General features: G+C 56.4%; 2 protein-coding genes across 11 annotated transcripts in view; both read right to left on the bottom strand.

Moving 5' to 3' along the window:
* Positions 1-9,744: 9,744 nt before the first annotated feature.
* Positions 9,745-17,253, bottom strand: NKX6-3 (NK6 homeobox 3). The gene is made up of 3 exons (XM_006078632.4): positions 15,562-17,253; positions 13,253-13,422; positions 9,745-11,647 (listed from the first exon to the last, which is right to left on the bottom strand). Exons 1-3 carry the CDS (start codon positions 15,941-15,943, stop codon positions 11,408-11,410), a joined length of 792 nt encoding a protein of 263 aa, XP_006078694.1. The 5' UTR covers positions 15,944-17,253; the 3' UTR covers positions 9,745-11,407.
* A 2,888-nt stretch (positions 17,254-20,141) lies between these two features.
* The window catches only part of LOC102402461 (ankyrin-1), a 108,551-nt gene continuing 105,805 nt past the window's right edge, over positions 20,142-22,887 (bottom strand). For all 10 annotated transcript variants that reach the window (XM_025277961.3, XM_025277944.3, XM_006078634.4 and 7 more), the window contains one exon: positions 20,142-21,261. Coding sequence is in view for 2 of the 10 variants with exons in the window: in XM_006078634.4 (XP_006078696.3) it covers positions 21,235-21,261 (27 nt within the window). In the remaining 8 variants the exon portion in view is untranslated. The remainder of the gene's footprint in view (positions 21,262-22,887) is intronic.

The following is a 22,887-nucleotide window of genomic DNA, read 5'->3' as shown; positions in this document are numbered from 1 at the left end:
CTCCCTGGGATGTCGGCACTTTTAACTTGTCCTGATGGTGCCAAAGCCAGCTCTCTGGGGCAGGGTCACTGCTAAACTTGGTAAACCCTGTCTGTTGGCAGGTGGCTGCGTATCACACTGCCCTGTCCCTGGCACCCAGTGATGCGCCTGAAGTCTGTCCATGGAATGTTCTGGACAGCTCCACCCACGCAGTCACACTGTCCTGTGTGGCAAACCCTTGCCACTTGTCTTTTATCACTCCTCTTGAAAATGATTAACGGCTTGGCTGTACTTTCTTTTTTAATTTAAGTTTTGATTTTATTGAAGTGTAGCTGATTTACAAGTTTGTGTAAGCTTCAGGTATACAGCAGAGTGATTCAGTTACACAAATCCAAAAGTACAAAAGAATCTAAAAAAGAAGTATGTATTCATTCTTTTTTAGATTCTTTTGTACTTTTGGAATTAAATAAAACATGGGCAGTATAACCAGGGGCTTCAACATCATTTCTTGGGGGTAGAAATTTGTTTTCTGGTTTTCCCATTGTTGCCATTGTTTTGCATTTTTGTTCCCGATCACTTTCCAAAGCAAGTCCCTTTTGTATTTTAGCTGTGTGTGTGTCTGGCAAGTGAAGTCCCAAGCAGCCTACCTGCATGGTGTGAGCTGTCTGCTTCCTTCCGGGGGGCTCCATGCCCCCTCCCTCTCTCATCCATCAGGCCCTTTCCCTTCGCTGCCCACTGGCTGAGGGAAGCTCTGTGCATCTTCCCTCCCAGGCTACACCGTTCACTCCGGGCCCCCAACTCTGGAACCAGGGCCGACAGCCCCCAACTGAGCCACGGGGCTGGGGCAGCAGACACGGTCGGCCCCTGCCTGTGGCCGGCGGGTTTATCTCCCCCCTGCACCCAGCGCCACCCGCCCTTATTAATTGGTATACGATGGGGCTCGGGCATATAATCTCATATTGATTTTCTCTCTGGACGCCACAGCTTTATTTGCTCACATCTGCCTCGTGTTTAACAGGCGCTTTGCTCTGGAAACGAGAGACCTTATCGGGCAGCTTGGTTTCTTTTCCTGGGGCACACAGGCACGCACACACCCTCATGCTCCAGTCGGCCGCCCAGCCTGGCCTCTCCCTGACCCTCCCTTGGCGAGGCATTCCTGGGGTGGGGGTGGGGGGACGGGGGCGGGGGACAGTGACCCGGAAGGGCCTTCTCCGAGACCCTGTCTTTGCACTTGACCTCACGCGCTGGGTCTGACCCTGCCTGCTGCGAAAGTGCCTCTGGCTTTAGGGATCAGACCTGGGTTCAAGCCCACCTGCTCTCCGCTTGACATTGGCGTTGTTCTGCACCGCAGTATCTTTTTTAATGAATGAAAGAATCTTATATTTTTAAGTTGTTTTGGGGTGCTCTGGGTCTTTGTTTCTGTGTGCAGTCTTTTCTCTGGTTGCAGCGAGTGGGGGCAGGTACTCTCGAGTTGTGGTGCACGGGCTTCTCATCGCGGTGGTTTCTCTCGTTGCAGAACGCAGGCTCTAGGGCGCTCGGGCTCAGTAGCTGTGGTGCACGGGCTTAAGTTGCCCCAAGGCATGTGGGATCTTCCCAGACCAGGGATCGAACCCATGGCCCCTGCATGGGCTGGCAGAGTCCCAACCACTGGACCACCAGGGAAATCCTAATCTTACTGAAGTACAGTTGATTCACAATGCTGTATTAATGTCTGCTGTACAGCCTGCTGTATCTTCTTTATCTCAGAAGACGACAACATACCTGCTTTGTAGGACTCTTAGGAAATGAGTCTCAGGCACCATGCACAGTGCCAGGCACTTAGTAGGTGCTCAGTAAACAGTGGCCACAGTCAGTCCCCGCTGGTGTGAAAGATCACAGCCTTGTGTGCTGGGGAGAAAAGGAAAAAGATACCCCTGGCCGGCCACCGCGTCCCGTGGGGTGGGGAGCACACGTCCCCAGGCCCAGGGACAGCGTCTGTGCCCTGAGGCACTTCTGTCTCCACCCCCATATCTGAGCCCCACCTGCCTCTGGGGGTTTTGATTTTCTCCTCTGATTACCGTCCTGCCTCTGGGCTGGTCCGCTCTGGGGTTTTGGTAGCAAAGGGAAGGCGTAGAGGCCAGAGGTAAACACGAATTTCCTATTGACACAACATTAATTCTCCTGCTCAGACAGGTGAATGTGCTTCACTCACTTTACCAAGATTAATGATGTGTGTTTGCCCCACTAAGAGAGGCCTAATGGGGGGGTTCTGAACACGGGCCTTCTTGGGACTCTGCAGAAGAGGCTGGCAAGCTGCTCCACGTGGGAAGGACCAGCCCCTCCTCCACTTCCAGCGTCATGCCTCCCCCTGGAAGGAGCAGGAGGAATTAGTTAAAGAATGTGTCCAGCCCCGGGGGGACTCTGACTGAGGGGGAGGCCTTCTCCCCAGACCTGCACCGTCAGGTCTGGAGGTCAGCTCCCCACCCACCCCCTTGGCTGTCTCCTGAAGCTCTCTTCCCACCTGTGCAAACTGAGGTCCTCACCTCCGCTCGCACCCGAGGCTGTTGTCAAAGGTCGGGTCCATCTCTGGTGCATTGCTCTGAAAAGTGACAGAGCATTAGAGTGGACAGGCTGGGCCATCTGAAGTGGGGCTCTGGTAGAGAAGCATCAGGACCACCATGGGAACAAGGTGGGACCCTGGCAGCTTCTGTTTTGTTACTTTGCAGGTTCAGTACAAAGCTTCTCTGGAGCACAGTGGTAAAGCATCTGCCTGTCAAGCAAGAGATGTGGGTTCCATCCCTGGGTCGGGAAGATCCCCTGGAGAAGAAAACGGCAATCCACTCCAGTATTCTGGCCTGGAATCCCATGGACAGAGGAGCCTGGCAGGCTGCAATCCATAGGGTTTCAAAGAGTCGGACACAACTTAGCGACTGAACCAAAGCAGTAGGTTCAGTGCCTCTCAAGCACGGCAAGAAGGGGCCCGTGGCTCCACTCTTTGCAGCCGAACAGCTCAAGACAGATAGAGGAGGCTGGGGGGTTGGGGAAGGAAATGGAGGAGGTTGCTACTCCAAATCCTGGACTGTCAGGGTCCCCTGACGGTGTCCTCAGCCTTGAGGGTGACGGACAGACCAGGCCATCTCCTCCAAGGCAGCCTGAGTCGGCAGAGCCCGCAAGGAAGCCATGTCGCTCCCCACAATGAGGGCTGGGTGCTGCTCTCATCAGGAATTGGCCATGGCTTGGCGCTAATAAACATCTGGGAAAGGGAAAGGGAAAGTCGTGTCTGACTCTTTGGGACCCCATGGACTATACCGTCCATGGAATTCTCCAGGCCAGAATACTGGAGTGGGTAGCCTTTCCCTTCTCCAGGGGATCTTTCCAACCCAGGGATCGAACCCAGGTTTCCCGCATTGCAGGCGGATTCTTCACTAGCTGAGCCACGAGGGAAGCCCCAAGAATACTGGAGTGGGTATCCTATCCCTTCTCCAGCGGATCTTCCCAACCCAGGAATTGAACCAGGGTCTCCTGCATTGTAGGTGGAATCTTTACCAACTGAGCTATGAGGGAAGGACGTAACACCCGGGATGGGAGGTTTAATCCAGTTTAACCCAGTTCCTTTCTGTCACTAAGGATGGTTCATTATCCAGGGGCCAGAGCTGAGAGAAGAGAGTGGGGAGTAGAGAGGGATCCTGGGAAATTCGAACCCAGGCCAGCTCCCCTTCGTCTGTCCCCTTGTCCCCCACAGGCTCCATAGCAGGGCCAGCCTGTAGGCAAACAGCAGGGTTAACAGAAGCATTTTCTTGCTCTATTAGTATTCTTTCAGCTATAAATTTTAGAAACCCAACTCATCCTGGCTCAAGACACTAGAATGTGTCTTGTGTCCCGAGAAGGCTAGAGGGACACCAGGCCTGGCTGAAAAAAGCGCCACCGGTCCAATTCCACTCTCTCCCGCCTCTCAGGTGCCCCTGGGTTGGCCCCCTTCCGGGACAGGTGGATGGCCAGGCCACAAGGTGCTGCAGGTAGAGCGGGAAGCCGGCACTCCCAGAACAACCCCATCCTTCGCTCATTGGCTGTGACCTAGCCGCAGGCCCATCCCTGGACCGACTGGTCACATGACCAAGGAGGTGGCTTTCACTGATTGGCTCAGGGCCATGTCACTCATCCGCACCTGGAGATTGGGGTGAGCCCGCCCACCCAAACAGCATCAATCAAACATGGCAGGAGGGTTGTTCTCGGTGGAAAGTCAGGGTGGCCTTATCAGAGGCCGCAGGGATCCGTGCCCGGTGAGCCCAAACCACAGAAGTGCGTTCCTCCTCACAGGAAGGACGCTGCCGTTTACTGGGCAGGGCACGGAAGTCTACAGTGTCGCTGCAGCTGGGCCTTGGAGACCCCTGCCCTGGCCTGTTTCCTCCGTGGTCCGCCAATGGGCGCTGGAAATGCGAGGCCGACACTGCTTCCTCACCCAGAACCTAGCGGTGGCGAGTGAGCAGATTCCTCAATTCAAGCAGAGTCTCTCGCAAGAATCCTTGGAGGTTTGAGTGTATCGGACCTTCCCACAGAATCACAGCCACAAGGCTGATGCCGGTGACGGCGGAAAACCGGAAGGGTCCTGCCATCTCTCTGTCTTTCCTGGGAATGAGCATCTTTTCCACTTACACCCTGGCTGCCTTCTGTGACTGTGCGATTCTCTGTCCCCTGGGCAGGAAGGGAAGGCGGCGGGACTCTTCGCGGGTCACCAAATAACTCCGCGAGAGCCGAAACTTGTGGATGTAAGTCAAACTGGCTGTTGAAGATCACCATTTGTGAGGGGCTTCCCTGGTGGTGCAGTGGTTAAGACTCCACCCTCCCAAATCAGGGGTCCTGGGTTCCATCCCTGGTGGGGGAGCTAAGACCCCACATACCTCAACTACAGAAGCCCTTGCCCTGCAAAGAAGAGTCCCATGGCAGCAAAGACCCAGCACAGCCAAAATCAATTGAGAGCTAGATTAATTAGAATGCATTTGTTAAGATCACCGTTTGCCAGATTTGTCCATTCCCAAGTCCTGGGGCACTTGGTAACCAGGCACATTCCAGGACCACACCCACCTGAGGGGGAATATCCCAGAAGGGCCCTACAAATCTGTATCTCTGGCAAGTCCTGTGGTCACACAAGCTTGGGAAACTGTCGAAATGAACGTCTTCTCTGGCTGTGGACGTCAATTATACAACAGCAGAAACCATACCGAGGGAAATGGTGTACAGGGTAGTCGTGTACTGCAAAGCCTTTGATGAGGGGACCTCACCAAGCCCTCCACGTCCTCTGTAGCTTTCGGGTCCTCATACACCTGCAAGTTGACACAGCCCTGGCTTTCCAGGGTGGCTCAAAACAGTAAAGAATCTGCCTGCAATGCGGGAAACCTGGGTTCAATCCCTGGATCGGAAAGATCCCCTGGAGAAGGGAATGGCTACCCACTCCAGTATTCTTGCCTGGAGAATCCTCATGGATAGAGCACCCTGGTGGGCTACAGTCCATGGAGTTGCAAAGACAAGTGAGCGACTTTCATTTTCACTTTCACATACCTTCGAGTTGACACAGCCCTGGCCTTAGAGTGGAAGTCAACGAATTTTGACCTTGGGTAGGTAGATCTACAGCATTTGAAGCCACGTATTAATAAAACAGGAGAAGGGAATGGCAACCCACTCCAGTATTCTTCCCTGGAAAATCCTATGGGCCACAGTCCACGGGGTTGCAAAGAGTTGGACATGACTGAGCCACTGAACAATAACAACCGCAACAACAGTAGCTGATTCACTTTGCTGTATGGCAGAAATTAACACACATCGGAAAGTAGAGATACTCTTAATAAGAGTAATAATAAATGTTCAGTTGCCAAGACATGCCCAACTCTTTGTGACCCCATGGACTGCAGTACGCCAGGTTTCATAAATAAATACATAGTTTGTTATTTAAAATAAATAATTTGTTATTTAAATAATAAATAAAAGGAGGAAAAAGGAGAAAGGGCATTTCAGAAGTATAGGCCCCATGGGCATTTGGCGACACAAAACTCAGCTTAGGTCAGTGCATGTCTTTGCGTCTAAGTTTTTCTGTTTGGTTTTGGTTTTGGTTGCACTGCGTCTTTGTTACATTGCGCCCGCTTTCTCTCTGTTGCAGAGCATGGGTCCAGAGCACATGGGCTCGGTAGGTGCAGCCCGTGGGCCTCTCGAGTTGCGCAGGTTGACTTGCCCGTGGGATCTTAGTTCCCCAGCCAGTGATGGAACCTGCGTCCCCTGCCTTGGAAGGTGGCTTCTCGACCGCCGCACCACCAGGGCAGTCCCCTAACAGTTTTTTTGTTGAGCTCCTAACTTGGGCCACACAGTGTGCTCTGCGGAAGGAAGGGCCGTCTACACCCACTTACATGGTCATACCCACCCTCCATCTTCTCACACTGCCGTCGTGTTCCTACAAACCATCTGGATATCTTGTTAAAAATGCAGACGTGGATTTGGGAGGGTTGAGATGGGGCCTGAGAGCCTGCCTTCCTGACAAGGTCCCAGGTGAGGCCGCTGCTGTTGGAGTGTGGACCATGTCCAGGGTATCCAGGCTTCAGAGCAGGATGGATCAGGCAGGGGATGGAGCCCATGGGGTCCAGGGCCGGAGATATGCTGGGAAAGGGGGGGATCACTCACTGGACGAGGTCTCCCCTGCCTAAGGACCAGTTAAAGTTTCTATAAAAGGCACAATTCTGTCCCAGAGAAACATATGTGCAAGCTGAATTCAGCCCTTGGCATCTGGCTTGGCACCCTGTCCCAGAGTCCAGAACCACAGGCTTTTATTAATAGCAGGTAAATAGATCTGGTCACACACCAAGCCTTCCATAACCTCTATAGATAGCGACTGACTGGCTGGTGCTTGCGTACTTTCAGGAGTGGGTATCTGTGACTTTGAATCTGCCTGTCCCGCTGTACAGAAGACCCATTTAGGATGGACTCTGCCACTTCCTGAGCTTTGCAGGTGGCGCTAGTGGTAAAGAACCCCCTGCCAATGCAGGAGATGTAAGAGACACAGGTTTGATCCCTGGGTCGGGAAGATCCCCTGCAGGAGGGCAGGGCAACCCACTCCAGTATTCTTGCCTGGAGAATCCCATGGACAGAGGAGCCTGGCAGACTACAGTCCATGGGGTGGCACAGAGTTGGACATGACTGAAGCAACTCAGCATGCATGTACTACCACTTCCTGGCGGTCTGAATTTGAGGAGGAAGGAGAGAGCGTGAGCACACTGATATGGGCATGCCCACTGCATTTTATGCCTTGTAGGGGATTTCAGTGCATCTTCGGCTGGGTCTTGCTGATACCCATGTCAGTTTCACTTTACACACTGGACTTCAAGAGTCTAACTTGGTCACAGTGACCCAGAGACTACTTGGTGATGTGGCAGCGCAAACTGGGGACTGTCGGGGTCCACATCCCTCTCGAAATAACATAGCAGATGCTGTTGGGTGTCTGTACAGGTCAGGCATGCCTGTGCATTCTGATCTTGAAGCCCCTGCAAGCTGTGTATAATTAGTCCCATCTTATGGATGAGTAGACTGAGGCTCAGAGGTTGTCATTCATCCAAGGACGCAGAGAGTGGTGGTACCAGCATTTGAGCCCAGCTCTAATGGAACGCAGTTCCCTCTGCCACACTCAGGAAAGACTCAGGCTGGCTGATGTCTGGAGCAGGAAGGGGGGTTGCCAGTGGTGTGATTTTAGTTCCCAGTCTTCTCATTGATTGTCACCATTGGGATATGGCCACTCAGAACCTGCTAAGATGCTGCCATCCCTACCTTTACCCTCGCCCTACTCGGGACAGGCAGGTCTGGGTTCTTTCTGCACTGGAAGCCACAGACAGGAGGGCTGTGGATGGGGCAGAGTCTTGCCTGCTTGCAGGAGCCTAGCCTGGGCTGCTGGCAGGGCAGGACGCTCTCACTCCTGGGAGCCCAGGCTGAATTGCTTTCTCTTTGCTCATCCCCAAAAAGCTTGTCATGTGGTCAAATTGCAAGAAGCATGAATATTCTAAAAGTTGTGTTGTTTCTTTGACTCAGCATATACAGGAAGGCCCTTTGTGACCAGGAATAAAAAGGGGAAGTGAGGGGGAGTCTATGGCTTATGATGTCTTTATGATGGATGAAGCAAAACAGTCCTGACTTCCCCCCAGCTACACACCACACACGCATGTGCTCACATGTGCACACTTATGCCTCTGCAGAGGACAAAACTTGTCCCAGATTACCCTCAGCCATCTAGGCCATTCATTCCTGGCCCTTCTCCTCCTTCAGACTCCGAGTCTGGTCCCTGGACGAGGCCCAAGCTGTGCTTCTCCGTCGCTTGGCACCTGTGTTCGGGAGCAGGGGTGTGGTAGGGGGATGCCAGAAAGGCTGGGCTCCTTGGTCCTAAGGTTCCAGTGACAGGGCCCCCAAGAATTTGGACACTGGAGGAGATTTTGTTTAGTTTAGCAAATGTTTCCCCAGCGGAAAAAAGCTTTCCCTGGGTTTGATTTAATACTGACCCCAAACAGCGTGGACTTCCCTGGTGGCTCACAGGGTAAAGCGTCTGCCTACAATGTGGGAGACCCGGGTTCATATCCCTAAGTCAGGAAGATCTCCTAGAGAAGGAAATGGCAACCCACTCCAGTATTCTTGCCTGGAAAATTCCATGGATGGAGGAGCCTGGTAGGCTACCGTCCATGGGGTTGCAGAGTCGGACATGACTGAGCAACTTCACCAAACAGCGTGAATCAGACACGCAAGAATTACAGCTGTAATGGAGTGTTAGGATGGTAATATACTTACAAAGAGAGCAAGAGCCTGCTTTCTTGTCCCTGACTGCTTCCTCCATACCTGCCTCATGACTTTGCACCTGTTGAGAGGGTCTTCCCCACTGACTCAACAGGAGACACAGTTTTGATCCCTGGGTTAGGAAGATCCCCTGGAGTAGGGCATGGCAACCTACTCCAGTTTTCTTGCCCGAAGAATCCCATGGACTAAGGAGCCTGGCGATTAACAGTCCATAGGGTTGTAAAGAGTCAGACATAACTGAATCGACTTAGCATGCACGCCTGCACACATATGTGGCGAGTCTCCTTCAGGCGACTCCTCTTCCCAAACTCTCTGCAAAGTGCTCAGGAAATCCTGGGCCCCTACCTGGCCTCCAGAGCTTTTTTCTCTGTGGCTGTGCCCAGAGGGTCCTCAAGTCCTCCCAGTGGCCCCACCTGCGGCAGCTCAGCCTCCCGTGTTAGCTTGTGGCCAAGAGCACACAAAGGGCGTGTTTGCTTATTTCCTTCCCACCTTTCAAGGAGAGAGACAGCATGACCTCATCGCGGAGTGAGAGTTACACCTCAAAAGCATCCGAATCTTCTCGTCACCTTCCCCCATCCTCTGGGTCCGCTAGGGTTATAGTTAAGGGTTGGTGCCTCCGTTTCTGAGAGGCCCCAGAGCTGGGGTCTCCCTCCTGCTCCAGGCTGACTCTACCAGCCTGATTCTCCCACCCTGGGGGCTCGAGGGATCAGAGAAGGACTTGCTGGGACAGCAGAGGAGGGTAGGCTGCTTATAGCTCGGAGGCCTTGCTGCTGTTGGCACAGGTGGTTACAGCTGGAAGGTGCTGAAAGCACGTCTCCTCTCACCTCTGCTTTTGCAGGAGGTTTTGCAAGAGGCCGTGAGCGGCATCAGCTCAGGTGGCCCCGCCCACTTCCGGGACTTGGTCTGGGGACTTCCTGGGTGTCTGTTTTCCCATCCCAGGTTTCTGGTGGGGTCATGGGAGACGGTCGGGGCCTTCCACGTGGGACGAGTTGTTGGTGTTCAGTGGGGTCCGTGCTGCTCTTCTCTGCTCTAGGATCTTTTCCTTAAGGTACCTCATTCCCCACAGATAGGTTCCCCCAGGACGAAATTCCTGGGGGAACTCCTGGGAGGACTCTTGGGGGTCAGGGACCCCACTAAACGCCCTTGGGTTTCTCTCTCACCATGTTGTCTGGCCTATACTAGCTAGACTTCAGATTGCCCAATGCCTTGCAGGTTCCCTGACTCTGTAAGCAGAGATGCTGTTATCGGGAGGGACCCCCCACCCCCACCCCAGCCAGCACACCTGGGACCCCCACAGCCAGTTTCACGGAAACACATGAGTCTTGGGGAGGGTTCTGGGACTTTTATTTTTACTTTTTATATTTTAAAAGCCAGGGAAGATGGGCCAACTCTTGGTCCCTTTTGCGGCTGCATGCCTCTAAGGCCACCCCTCCCCCTCCCAAAGCCCCAGCCCCTCCCACCTGGTGGGCAGCGCCCCCCCTCTGCAGCACCCGTTCCAAGGCCCTGCCGCAAGGCATCCCAGGAAAGTGAGGGTCGTGGGTTCCATGCAAGCCCCGGGTGCCGTCCTCTCCTCTCCTGTGGGGGTACCCCACCGGAGGAGAAGGGGTTCTGAGGTCCCTTCCGGCCCCAGTGTCCCCCCAAGAAGGATGCTCCTCTCTCTCCAGGGGTCCCGTCCTTGCCCTGGCCCCGAGGGCCGCCCGGTGGGAGGCTCCGAGACGCAGCATTGCTGCCAGGCGTCTCCCCTGTTTTCTCTGCTTCTGTCCACAACCTTCCTCTTTCCCAGCCAGTGGGGCTTCTAATCTCCTCCTGTCCTGGGTAGGGGGTGGGGGGGGGGGGGGGAATGCTCTCTGAGGGCAAGGTGGAGAAAGGATGGCAGGAGGACAGCTCCCTCCAGGGGTATGATCCTTAAGTTGGGGTGTGGGGGTGTTCCTTCTTGGCTAGAACCCATTTCCCCGCCCCTGGTGGGGGGGGTGCCCTCCAGCCTGGGTTCAGCGTTTAGCTGTTGCCTCTAAGGTGGGATGCTTCTTGTGCCAGGGTCTGGGGAGAGGCCCTGGACTTGCCCGCTCGTCTAATCAGCCTAGAGGGAGACCCCTGACTGAGCCAGGGAGGGAAGGCGCGCCCTCTCCACCCCAGCTACCACGGTGGCGTGTCTGGGACCCCGCGGCCAGTGTGCTGGCTGCAGAGCTTGGTCATTCTCATCCACCTGTACTCGTAGAGTCTGCAGAGCTGGCGAGGCCAGGCCTGTGCCCACAGAGGCCAAGAGGGCAGAGGGGCCAGGCTCGGGTCTATCCTCTTGGCTCCCTCCCCGCGCCCCCCACCTGGAGGAGGGCAGGGCAACCCATTCCAGATTCGTGCCTGGAGAGCCCCCATGGACAGAGGGGCCTGGAGGGCTACAGTCCATAGGGTCGCCAAGAGTCGCACACGACCGAGCAACTGAGCAGCCCTCACTAAGCACGCACCCCCCGGGAGGCTGGCCTTTCCTCCCCCTCCTTCTTCCTCGCCGTCTCCAGCTCCTCTCCCTCCTCCTCCTCCCCTCCCCGACCCCTCCGCCTCCTCCTCCCTGCCCCCCCCCCCCGCAGCCCCCGTTAGCCCGCGCGGGGACCGCGGGGACCCCGGAGGCGGCGGGCGGGCGAGGTCAGACGCCGTGCGCACCCAGGCCGAGCACCGAGAAGGCGGCGCGATGCTTGCGCAGCAGCAGCCGAATCTTCTCGTCGTCCGAGTCGGGGTCTAGGGGCTTGTTATACTCGTCGTCCTCGGTCTCCGAGGCCGCGCGCTCTCCACCCGCGCCCGCGCTGCCCGGGGCCCGGGGCGTGGACGAAGAGGGCTCCAGGGCGCTCTTCTTCCGCCACTTGGTCCTCCGGTTCTGGAACCACACCTGGGACGAGAGGGGCTCTGAGGTTGGCACGCGCACGCCCCTCTGGGGCCGGCGGCTCCCCGCGGCGGCAAGCACTCTGCATCCTGGACTAGGTTCAGCAATGGACCAGGTTGGGTTTTTTTTTTTTTTTTTTTTTTGGAGGAGGGCAATAAAATAAAAGCTGAGTGCAGCAGCTTTTTTGGCTTCCCTGTAATCCTTCCGTGTGGTATACATCTTCTCCTTTGCCATTTGGGTATTGGGGTGGAAGGGGCTGAAAGGCTTTTAACCTACTAGACGTGCACTGAACTTAATGAATAATTTCTCCAACAATAAAACTAACATATGCTTACTGCTGGGGATAGAACCCTGCAGAAAGGACCCAAAGAAACAGAGCCATATGGAGAGGGCGCTTCCTCTCCAGCCAAGTTAGTATTGGACGGAGAAGGCTGCGGGGGGGAGGGGGTATGGGGGCACGGAGGACGGGGGATGAGGGTGGTTTGGGGGCCCTGGGAGAGCCCAGACCGGGTCCCCAGCTGCCCCTGTACCTCCCACTCCACTCAATCCCATCACCTTGTCACAGATTCAGGCAGTTCCAGCACAGCTCAGAGCTAGTGGGAGATGGTGCCCCAACCCGAAGCCCCTCAGGGCACAGTGAGCCTCAGAGTTGCCAGGGTTGCCCCAGGAGCCCGAGGAAGCAGAAGCCTGCATGCTCACTTTCAAGTGGGAGGTGTGCAGTGGGAGGGGTATCCCCGCTGAGCCTTGCCTCCACCTGGGCAGTGAGGTTCATGGGCAGTTGTGGGGAGGAGTTATATTCACTTTCAAATTCTTTAAATTTATTTTATATTGGTGGTGAACCAAGGCCAAGGCTGCCTAACAGAACAAGCCTGAAGTGAGTGCTGATCTGGCCCAGAGGCTGCCATCAGCTCTTGAAGTTTCGAGCCTTGGCCCTGCAGGGGCTGGGGAAGGCATGGGGTTGGAGCCCTGTAATCCAGGTTTGACTCCCAACACTTACTAGCCAGTTACCTTGGGCAAAAAACTTGGCTGAGTCGGTGGGTGGCTCAGACAGTAAAGAATCTGCCTGTTGTCAACCAAGTATCCTTCAATTAAAAAATAAATACATTAAAAAAAAAAAAGAATCTGCCCGCAATGCGGGAGACCTTGGTTTGATCCCTGGGTTGGAAAGATCCCCTGGAGAAGGGAATGGCAACCCACTCCAGTATTCTTGCCTGGAGAATCCCATGAACAGAGGTTATAATCCATGGGGTTGCAAAGAGTTGGACTTGACTGAACCATTAACACGTTCACTTTTCACTTTCAAGTTGGGTAATAAGACCCCACCATTGCCCTCCCGCACTGCGCACACATACAAAGTTGCTGTGAGGTTTAAATGGGCAGTTACACATCCGGCTCTCAGAAGAGGGTGCCACGGACGACAGCCATCGGGATGATGGTCACTGTTGCCGTCTCCAGGGTTGGGCAGGCAGGCAGTGCCCACACACCTGGACAGCCTCCCACTGAGCTGCAGTTGCCACGAGCGTGGGGCTGCCTCCCCGCCAGGCAGTGGTGCCCCGTCCCGGTGGGCTCCTCACTGCCACACAGACAGCCTCTTCACCCGCCCGGACTCACCTTGACCTGCGACTCAGTCATCCCCAGCGAGTACGCCAGCCGCGCCCTCTCGGGGCCAGCCAAGTACTTGGTCTGCTCAAAGGTCTTCTCCAGGGCGAAGATCTGGTGGCCCGTGAAGGTGGGCCGGGTGTGCTTTTTCTTGTGGATGCTGTCGCCGAGGGGGTCCGGGGCTGGCAGGAGGAAGGAAGTGTGCCCTTACTGCGTTGAGTGTGGGGGAGTCCCAGCCCAGCCCTGCCCTGCCTGCCCCACAGGGCGAGCACCCCTACATAGAAGCTGCTGAGGTTGCGAGGTCATTGGAGCCCCTCTCACCTGAGCAGCCTGCCTCTGCCTTGTCTAGGTGGGCAGGGACCGCAAGGGCACCTGCCCCCAAGCTGTAGCTAACTGCGGCCAGAGGGTGCTTAGAACTGTGTCTCCCCGTGGAACATCCTTGCTACTCAGTGATGCCGCCCCACTAAGGGGCAGGAGAAGCCTCCTCTGGGTCTCTGGGATGTCCCTTCAGGTCACCGAGAAACAGATTTGATGCCTCTACCAACGATCAGGACCCCGGGGGCCTGGGAACTCCTCCACTTTCTTGCTCTTGAAAGAGCAAACCGTTTTCCAGGTTTCTGGGAAAACCAGAGCCTTAAGCTCCAAGTGACTGCCTGCTCCCTAGGCCTGGGAGCCACGAGGCTTCCACCCCACCGGAGAGTCTGGAGGCGAGGCCTCAAGAACTGAGTCCTGTGTCATACAGGACTGGAGAGCTTCCCGCCAGCTCTCTGTTTAACGTGTGACAATATATATGCTTCAGTGATACTGTCTCAGACACAGGGCATTCTGCCCGGTGCTCCGTGACTACCTAGAGGTGTGGGATGGGGTGTGGAGGTGGGAGGGAGGCTTAAGGGGGGAGATATATATATATATATATATACACACACACACACACACACACACACACACACACACACATACTTATGGCTGATTCACATTGTTGTACGGCAGAAACCAACACAACATTGTAAGGCAGTTATCCTCCAATTAAAAATAAATTTTTAAAAATACCCAAAAAAGCGTGGAAGGCAGGTGGGAGAAGTGACCCCTGCCCATCCAGGGCAGCCTCTCAGGAGCTTGGTGTGGGGAGGGGAGGGGAGGAGACTGTGGATGAGCCCCTGGGAAGCAGAAGGTCCATATGCTGGGCCTCGTTCAGCATCGTTTGACCCCCACATCCCACATCCTCGGGTCACAGGTGAGGAAACCGAGGCAGAGACAGGAGAGGAGACCTCTGGAGAGACCTTGGGTCCCCTCCTCTTGAGTGAATCCAGCCCCTGACTCTCAGATTCTTTGCTCTGTGTGTGTGTGCATTCGGGGTTGAAGGGCAGGGTGCAGAGAGGGGGCTGTGTGTGCGAAGGGGGACATGGAGGGAAGGGTAAAGCACCCCCAAACCAGCTGTAAGATAGGCCCCCTGTGGGCCTCATTGTGTTTCAGGCCACACAGGTGGGAGGCAGGCGTGCTCCAGGCTTTACTGGGCCGCCCCAAGCCCCCGCTGCAGTGCAGGCCCTCCGAAGGGGGACAGAAGTGGACGCCCCCTCTGCCTCTGCCTAATGCGGCCCAGGGGTGGTTCCAACAGCCACGGTCACCCCCCTGTGCCTCCCGGGGGAGGTCTCCCTGCCTCTGCACGACCCGACACCTCCCCCAGGCCCTGAATGTCAGCCTGAGGCCCCGACTGTCAGCCTGAGGCCCCGCACCAACTCTCTGAAAGCCACAGTCTGGGGAAGGGTGGGTGAGGGGCCCCCCACCAACAAGGAGGGCCCAGCAGGAGGGGGCTCAGCAGCGCCTCCTGGAGGCTGGGCGGCCTGGCTGCTGCTGTTGACCTGAACCTACACACCCCCAGGAGGGAACCGGCCCCCCGGGATCGGGGCAGGACCCAGGTGGGGTCGGGGTACATTCATGTCCCTGAGTGCTGCTGGGGCGTGGGGGGACTCTGAGAAGGTGATGAGGGGGGAATTCTCTTCACTGGAGTGAAGTGGTGACACGGCTCTGGGTAGGAGAAGTAAGGTGAGCAGGACCTTACAAAGGATGGGGTGGGCTGTGTGGTCCTCTTTGGACCCCAGGGTCCCCAGGAAGGCGGCTGGTAAAAGGGGTGGGGACAGGGGTCAAGATGCCCATCTAGGCAAAGCCAGGGCGGGAGGGGGAGGGGAGAACCCCACGCCGTCCTGGGTGGAGGGACAGACCCAGGGTCTGCCCCCAGGCAGTCCAAAGGCTGCCAGGGGAACCCCCCGCCCCCACCTGCGCCCCCCACGAGCGTCCGCTCCCCTCCCCCTCCCGATACTCACTGCTGCCGCACTGCCGCCCGCCTCGCCAGTCCTGGCCCGCGTCCGCCCAGCAGTTCCGGGTCCGGGTAGGGTATTCGCTCCCCGCCTTGGAGAAGCTCCCCACCTGGGGGCCGTAGTAGACCCCCTGGGAGCCGAGGCCACCGAAGCCGGCCACGTGGGGGTAGCCGGGCAGGAGGCTGCTGTTGGGCGCAGCCACGGGCCTGCTCAGGATGTCCGTGATGCCGTGGGGGGTCCCTGCCGGTAGCTGGGGACCCAAGCCCGGGGGGCTGAGCTTGTAGAAGGAGTTCTGCATGGAGTACTGGCACACAGGTGCCTTCATCTCCGAGAACTGGGCCAGCGGCGTGTTGTTCAGCAGGAAGGGGCCCTGCAGGTTGGACTCCATGGCCCCCCCACAACAGGCCAAGGGGAGGCCGGAACCCCAAATCTGGGTTCCTAGAGCCCCTGAGGTCCAGCCCAGAACCCCATGGCAGCTCCCGAGGGTCAAATCGGCTCAGGCCCCGGGCCGGCCTCCCCCCGAGGTGTCCAGCCCAGTCCTTGTCCGGGTCCCCGACCACGTCAGACACGGGAAGTCAGGTGTCCCCAGGCAGGTGCCAGCCCCCACCCCTTCCCCAGCGGCCCTGCTGTCTCCCCCTGCCTGGGGAGAGGCGGCTCCCCACGCCTCAGCTCAGGCCCCTTTTCTACCTCAGAGTCTGGGGACCCTCCATGAGAAGTTTTCAGTTCAGAGAAGCAACATTTCCCTGATAAAGATGGGGCCTATTAGAATACAGACCCGAGACTGGCTGAGCTGCCGGAGTCGCCTCGCCATTGGTGGAAACCCTCTCGGGCCTCACATTGGCTTTTCCTAGACAAATTGCACTTTGAAAGATTGACTGTAAAATCAACCAGTGTGTGTGTGTGTGTGTGTGTGTGTGTGTATGTGACAGAGAGAGAGACAGAAAGAGAAAGAGTGAGCACTCAGGAACCTCTGTTCATTCTGAGAAGGTCTACCCACTCCTGGTTCAAGTGAGCATCTAGGAAAAAGTGGGTATCTGGGGGGCTGCCTCTGGGGCAGCTGGAGGGCACAGCTCCTCCCCTGTGGTCTCGGGAGATGCTACCCTGAGGTGCCCAGGCCACTTTCTGAGCAGATGCCCAGGCTTCTTGGGAGAGTGTACAGAGTGGACACGGAGGCTTGCCCCTCCTTCTCCGTGCTGGGATGGGTAAGTGGGGAGGCTGGGCTTTGGGGCCTGAGAGCCTGAGGTGGGAGCCTGCCAGGCAGGCTGGGCCAGGGGTGGGTGTGGGACCCCTCTGAGGGTTCTGGCTGGGTGCTTCCCAGGCTCTGGCTCCGCCTCTGGCTCTTCCTGATCCCCTCTGTCCTCCCTTCCGCCTCCAAGGACTCATTTGTGCTTCTGCCATGTTCTGCCTGGCTTGGCACCTGGGTTGGATGGGTTGATGGCTTGAGATGGCCATTGATTCAGCGATGGGTGCCTGTGCCAGCTTTTGGTTGGTGCTCAGTAAATATTTGATGGGTGAGACGAGATTGAATCACAGGGCACCCATATGCCTTTTTTTTTTTTTCCTAATAAATTTTTACAACATACAAGGCTCCACCAGGGTCGCTCTCTCGTTTTACAAATAAGGAAAACACAGTAAGTAACTTGAATCATCTCTGCATGAAACAGCATCGTTTCCTGCAGTTTATTTTTATTTATTACTTTCTTTTTTTAATAACTAAATTTGTTTATTTTTAATCGATGGATAATTGCTCTACAATATTGTGCTGCAGCGTTAGTCGCTTAGTCGTGTCCAACTCTTTGTGACCCCATGGACTGGAGCCCACCAGGCTCCTCTGTCCATGGAGTTCTCCAGGCAAGAATACTGGAGTGGGTTGCCATTTCCTTCTCCAGGGACAATATTGTGCTAGTTTTTGCCAAACGCCAACATCAGTCATAGGTATACCTATGTCCCTTCCCTCTTGAACCTCCCTTCCACTCTCTCCCCGCCTATAGTTTCTTTTTAAATGCCCATCAGCATGTCACTGGTTTGGACATGCAACATGACAGGGAACATAGTGGCTGCCAGACAGATGGACTTGTGTCTCTTCTCTGCCTGGCGGTCCCAGAGCCCTTTCTTTCTAGCCCACGGTCGCCCTTTGCCAGGCAGAGACGAGCCTGCTCCTGGGTTTTCAGCAGGAGGCCCAGGGCCCAGGTTGTAAGAATGGCTCCCCTTTCACAGAGAGCCGGCTCTGCCCACACTTCTGTTATCTGCTCGGGCTGGAACTGGCTGTGACCCTGTCATGCAAGTGACGCAGGTTAAACACAAAAAAGACCTCACAAAGGCTGTGGACCTTGTTTTTCTGGAAGTTTGGATTAAACACAAGAGAAAAGGTTTTTTTATCCATCTGAATTGGCTGGGCTACAAAGCTGTCCATCACCACCCTTTGGGAAGCCATATTCCAGTTCCCCATGTGGCTGCCGGAACCCACCCTGGCAGTTGTGATTCTGAACCTGTGTCTTAAAATCCCTCTGGGTGATGGTGTGCACAGCACGGTGGGCCGCTTGGCCTGGATACTGAGAGAGATGCTTCAGAATCAGGCTGAGGCTGGGGGCACTCCTAAGACCCTATGACTGTGACTTGGCTATATACCCTGCCTCCTGCCCCCACCAATGATGCAAACTTAGGAGGAGAAACCAGAGTAAATAATTTCTTATTTCACGCCAAGGTCGACAAAGGCATTTGTGTTCAGTGATCCCAGGATGACAGACTGAAGAGACTTTACTACTTGCTTGATCCCTTCCCCCATTTGATGGATGAGAAAACTGAGGCCAGCTTGGTGGCTAGCCTTGCAAGAAGTGTTAGAACTAGTTAGGATCAGAGCCATTTTGTTGGAAGTTCTTGAATTTTGGCACTGAGTGCAAGGATGAGACACCCTCACAGGGAGCGCTGGGGGTCCCCCTGAAGTGTATGCCTGCTGTGGGCTTACCCACCTACCTTGCTCTTTGTGGTTCCCTCTGCCCCCTCCAAACATCTTGGATTTGCCCCCATCACATGGTCCTTATGGGGTGGGACAGCAATCTGCTCTACCATCTGGGGGGAGAGGGGCCTCTCCCAGAATGGGTGGTCCTGATTAAGGGGCTGCCCATGTTCCCAGAAGGTGGGCAGGTGGGGTGCAAGCCTCCCTGCAGACTGATCACCCCCAGACTCCTCCAGCCCCTCTCCCCCCACCCCCAACTCCCTAAAGATGAGCCGGAAGGAGAGAGGGCGCCTGTGCCATGAATCGATTTCTTTATTAATTTTGACATTTGTTCAGCTGGTGTAGGGAGAATGGTCTATACATCAGAGAAGGGTGGGTAGGGGGAAAATTTCCTCCAGAGAACAGAGCCGTGTGGGAGAGTCAAGAAAAGAATCATTTTCATAACAATTTAAAAAAATCAAGGTAATTCCAAAACTTCTAAAAAGCGTCTAAGGTGCAGACTGCAGCATTCTCTAGGCATCGTGTGGCGACCCCAAACCCCTCCCCTAGAAGCTCCTACTAGCAGCGACGCGGCATGCCGCCGAGGGCCGGGGCCGGCGGGCCAAGCAGCCAAGCCAGACAGAGCGAGGGGCCAAAGCGCAGCCGGGGCCGGGGCTCTACGGGGGCTACCGGGTCGGGGCGCCGGGGTGAGGCGGGGCCTATGGCGGCGGGAGGCGGCCCTGCGCCTGTCTTCCTTGGCCTTCAGCGAGTCCAGCCGGCCGGGGGCGCTGGAGGGGTGGAGGAGCAGGGACCGGGCGACGGGTCAGGCTGGCGGCCGCGAGGATGCTCTGTGCGCCGCCCCGCGCGCTGGGGGGGGCTCCCTCTCCCCGCGCGCCCCTTGGAGGCCGGGCCGACCCCGACCCCGCCTGGACCCACGGGAACACGTGTGCTCTGGGGCCGGCCGGGGCCGGGGGCGCTGGGGGGTGGGGGGCGCGCTCTGCCGTCGAGGGAGCTTCTGTGCTACTTGGAAGGTTCGGATGTGTTCGGAGGACACCTCGGCAGAGCGGCGGGGAGGACGGGGGCCGGACATCCACACACAGTGTGGCCCTTGGGCGGGCGAGAAGAGCCTGCAGTCTCTCTCCGGGCCTGGAGGGCGCCGCGGGGCGGGCGCGTTGTGCTGATTCGGGCCTCCCTCTGCCGGGGGTCGGGGTGGGGGGCTCTGGTGTAACTTTAAGGCTCTTCCCTGATGGCACCGAGGCGAGGAACTTCGTCTCCTTCCTGCCCTGACGGCGGGGGCGCCCTGGGCCGGGAGGGTCTCCTTCCTGGCTGGGGCCTCCAGGTGGTCAGCCATCTGTCCCCCTGCGCTCCGCCCGCGCCCCCTGCGCTGCCTCTCCAGGAGGCGGGGGGGCGGGGGCACCTTGACTGCCCAGCTCAGGCCACCCCCGCGCCCCATCTCGCAGGCTGCCTGGACTTACAGCACCAAGTTCGCTCCGGGAGACCTCGGGTGGCCTAAGAACTGGGCAGGTCCGTATTCGCTAGCCCTATGCCCTTCCTTCCTCTTTTACTGAAAGACAGGCTGTGGAGTTCCTTCTCCCGCAGCCTGGAGAAGTCCTCAGGAGCTGAGCTGTTTGTGAGTGCTCTGTACATACTGCTAAAGTGTTTCTATTGGTTTGCATAGTATTTATTGTTTTTCATATACACAAGGCTTGATTACTGTACAGTTTACACTTTGAACACAGACTAGGATATAAGTGCTTGAAGGTATAGAAAACCTCTTCTCTATTGAACATGCTGGTGCAATCCTGGGACAGCCATCGGCCCTCCCCCGGCTGAGAGCAAAGACCCTTCCGGATGGGGCGCTGGCTCCCTTGGAGCCCTGCAGCTAAGCCTGGGGGGTCCTCGCCTCAGATTCTTAAGTCCCTGACACAAGGAACCCCCGAATGCATTCTGAAGGTAATGATTTTCCATTGGAAGATGATTAATACTGGCGAGGAGAGAGAGAGAGAGAGAGACAACATAAAAAAAAATCCAGTTTATCCACAGGAGAGTCTATACAGCCTCGGACATCACAGTAAAATCTGTGTGTATACTGAGCAGAGGGGAGAGGTGTACATGTGCGGGCATGTATGTGTTTCCTGATGCCGTGTAGCACATTCTGGAAGGTTCTGGAAGGTTCTGGAAGGTTCGGTCCACGGGCAAGGATGGTCACACATGGAGCATGGAGGTGTGTGGGTGCAGAAGGCTGGCGGATGAGGGCAAGGGATGAATGGTGTGGAACTGATTTCATGTCTAGTTTTCTTTTTTTTCCCTTTTCAGGAAGCTCATTCCCTCCCCCCCCCCCGCCCCTTTCCAGGAAGCTCACATGGATTTCCTACAGAATGAGGCTGGGGGGAAAAAAAAAAGTACCCTGTAACAAGCCAAAATTGAAATGATTTAAAAAATATCTCATCCCAGCCACAAAAGAGCCCTTGTGTTGCTGTTGCCTTGGCGCTCTCCTGCGCGCGTTTTGCGTCCCTCTCTCTCTCTGCACACCCCCTCTGGCTGCTTCTGTCCACATTCCCCGCAGAGATCCACCGTCGCTAGAGGCAGGATTGAAGACTGTAGGTCATGCGTCTACAGTCATTCATGCGAATAGGTGACTAAAGGAAGTCCCTTACAGAGGTCATGCCGTCAGCCTCCAGGGACATGTGCGCGGGGCCTCCGGGCCAGCTCTCCTCCTGGGTGCGTGGCAGAGTATGTGAAGTTCAAGGGTTAGGTGTCGAGGTGTGATCCTGGGGGACACACAGAGAGAAGGAGTCACTTAGAAGAGGCGCAACCCCAGCAAAAAAAAAAAACAAAAACCCCCGCCATCCTGAGCTTTTGCGCTGGTGGCCCCCGGGCAGGAGTGAATCAGGAAAAGCGGCCTCCCCAAGCAAGGCAGGAGCTGCAAGGTGCTGAACCCCGCGAGGACCTTCCTGAAACCCCGACAGGCCGACTCCCGGACCCAGAGACTGCCACTAGCTCCATGCCCTCGGATGAGTTCCCTGGACGGCATGGTCACCTGGGGAGAGGCCCCCCGTGTACCCAGCCCCCAGGAGAGGGGCCGGGCTAGGTGGCACCGCCCCGGCTCGTTCAGTTCAGTCCAGCCAACAGGCACAGGTGTCTCCTGTGTGCCAGCCTGCATGGAGTGGGCATAGCCTTGGGAGCTCATGGCCTCAAGGGACCTCAGTGCCACTTTGGTTCTGTCCATGACTCTTACTATCAGCAGCCTCTGGCTCCTCTCCCCGTGTCTTGTGGATGGACAGCCTCGACTGGGGCCAAGAGGTCTTTGAAAACCAGAGGCTTTCTCCCCAGGAGACGAGGTGTTATCAGAATGGAAGACGGCAGCTGTGCCAGCCGAGTGAAGTTGAACTCCGCAGCCTACAAGTCACAGCCACATGGCATGCCTGCCACCCCATGGGCCGCGTCTTCCAGGCTGGTGGGGGTAAAACTCCAAGTTTGCAAGATCGGCCACCTGGGGTTCTATCTGTAGGAATTTAACATGAAGAGGAGCTGACAGCCTCCTAAGCGGGGCCAAAAGTGATACAGAAAGGCAGAAACTCATCTGAGGTACAGCTGTCTCCAGGCAGGGAGCTCGTTGTGGGTCCTACAGGAGCCAGGGTTGGGGAGGAAGCTGGAGGTGACCAAGGGGAACTCAGCCCCGAGTGGCTCCCCAGGGATGGAGAGCAGGCTTAAGCTCCTTGCCAGACCGAAAAGCCAGGCCTGCTGCTGCTATGGCGTGAGCAAGCTGTCGCCCTGGAAGGGACCCCTCCACCACGGCCCGTGTCCCTGTTAGCGAAGCCACCTCCTCGGAGTCCAAAACCCCATGCCTGCTGCTGCCTGCCTTTGACCTCGGCTCCTCCATCAAGGACGCCATCCACCTTCCTCTAGGCTGAAGTTCGGCCCCTTGCCCTCCAGCCCTCTCCTCCAGGAAGCCCTCCCGAAAGCTCTAGCTCCCCTTCTCTCTCCCGTCTCGTGTCACTGCCTGGCATGTAATGAACAGTCAAGTTAAGAGCATGAACTCTGAAGCCAGGCTGCCTGCACTCAGCTCCTGTCTCTGCCGGTTTCCTGCTGCGTGGTCTCAGTCAAGTTACTTATGCTGTCAGGGACTCGGTTTCCCTTGCTGTAAAATGAGGCCACAAGGAGGACACAGCTCGTTTGACTCTTGTGATTCCGGACAGCTAACCATCTAGGAAGCGCTCAGGACACTGAACGGTACTGAATGCCGCCATGGTCAGGATCCGGAAACGCTCCGTCCTGTCTGTCCTGTCTCTCGTCTGCTGACCTCCCTGGCTGGAGTATCAACACTCTGAGGGCAGTAGCCAGCCTTTACTCTTCCTGTGAGGGGCACTTCCCAGGTGGTGCCAGTGGTAAAGAAC

Source organism: Bubalus bubalis, chromosome 1 (genome assembly GCF_019923935.1).
Source record: "Bubalus bubalis isolate 160015118507 breed Murrah chromosome 1, NDDB_SH_1, whole genome shotgun sequence".
Lineage (NCBI taxonomy): Eukaryota > Metazoa > Chordata > Mammalia > Artiodactyla > Bovidae > Bubalus > Bubalus bubalis.
Note: the sequence above shows the minus strand (reverse complement) of the source record. Positions and strands in the feature narration are given on the sequence as shown.

Bases quoted from the DNA above. Each gene is read 5' to 3' on its own strand.
- NKX6-3 (XM_006078632.4), bottom strand. From the start codon at position 15,943: ATGGAGTCCAACCTGCAGGGCCCCTTCCTGCTGAACAACACGCCGCTG. The intron at 13,423-15,561 runs GTGAGTATCGGG...TCCTCCTGCCAG, and splicing joins CGGGCGGCAGTGCGGCAGCA to CCCCGGACCCCCTCGGCGAC. The intron at 11,648-13,252 runs GTGAGTCCGGGC...CTCTCGTCCCAG, and splicing joins TGACTGAGTCGCAGGTCAAG to GTGTGGTTCCAGAACCGGAG.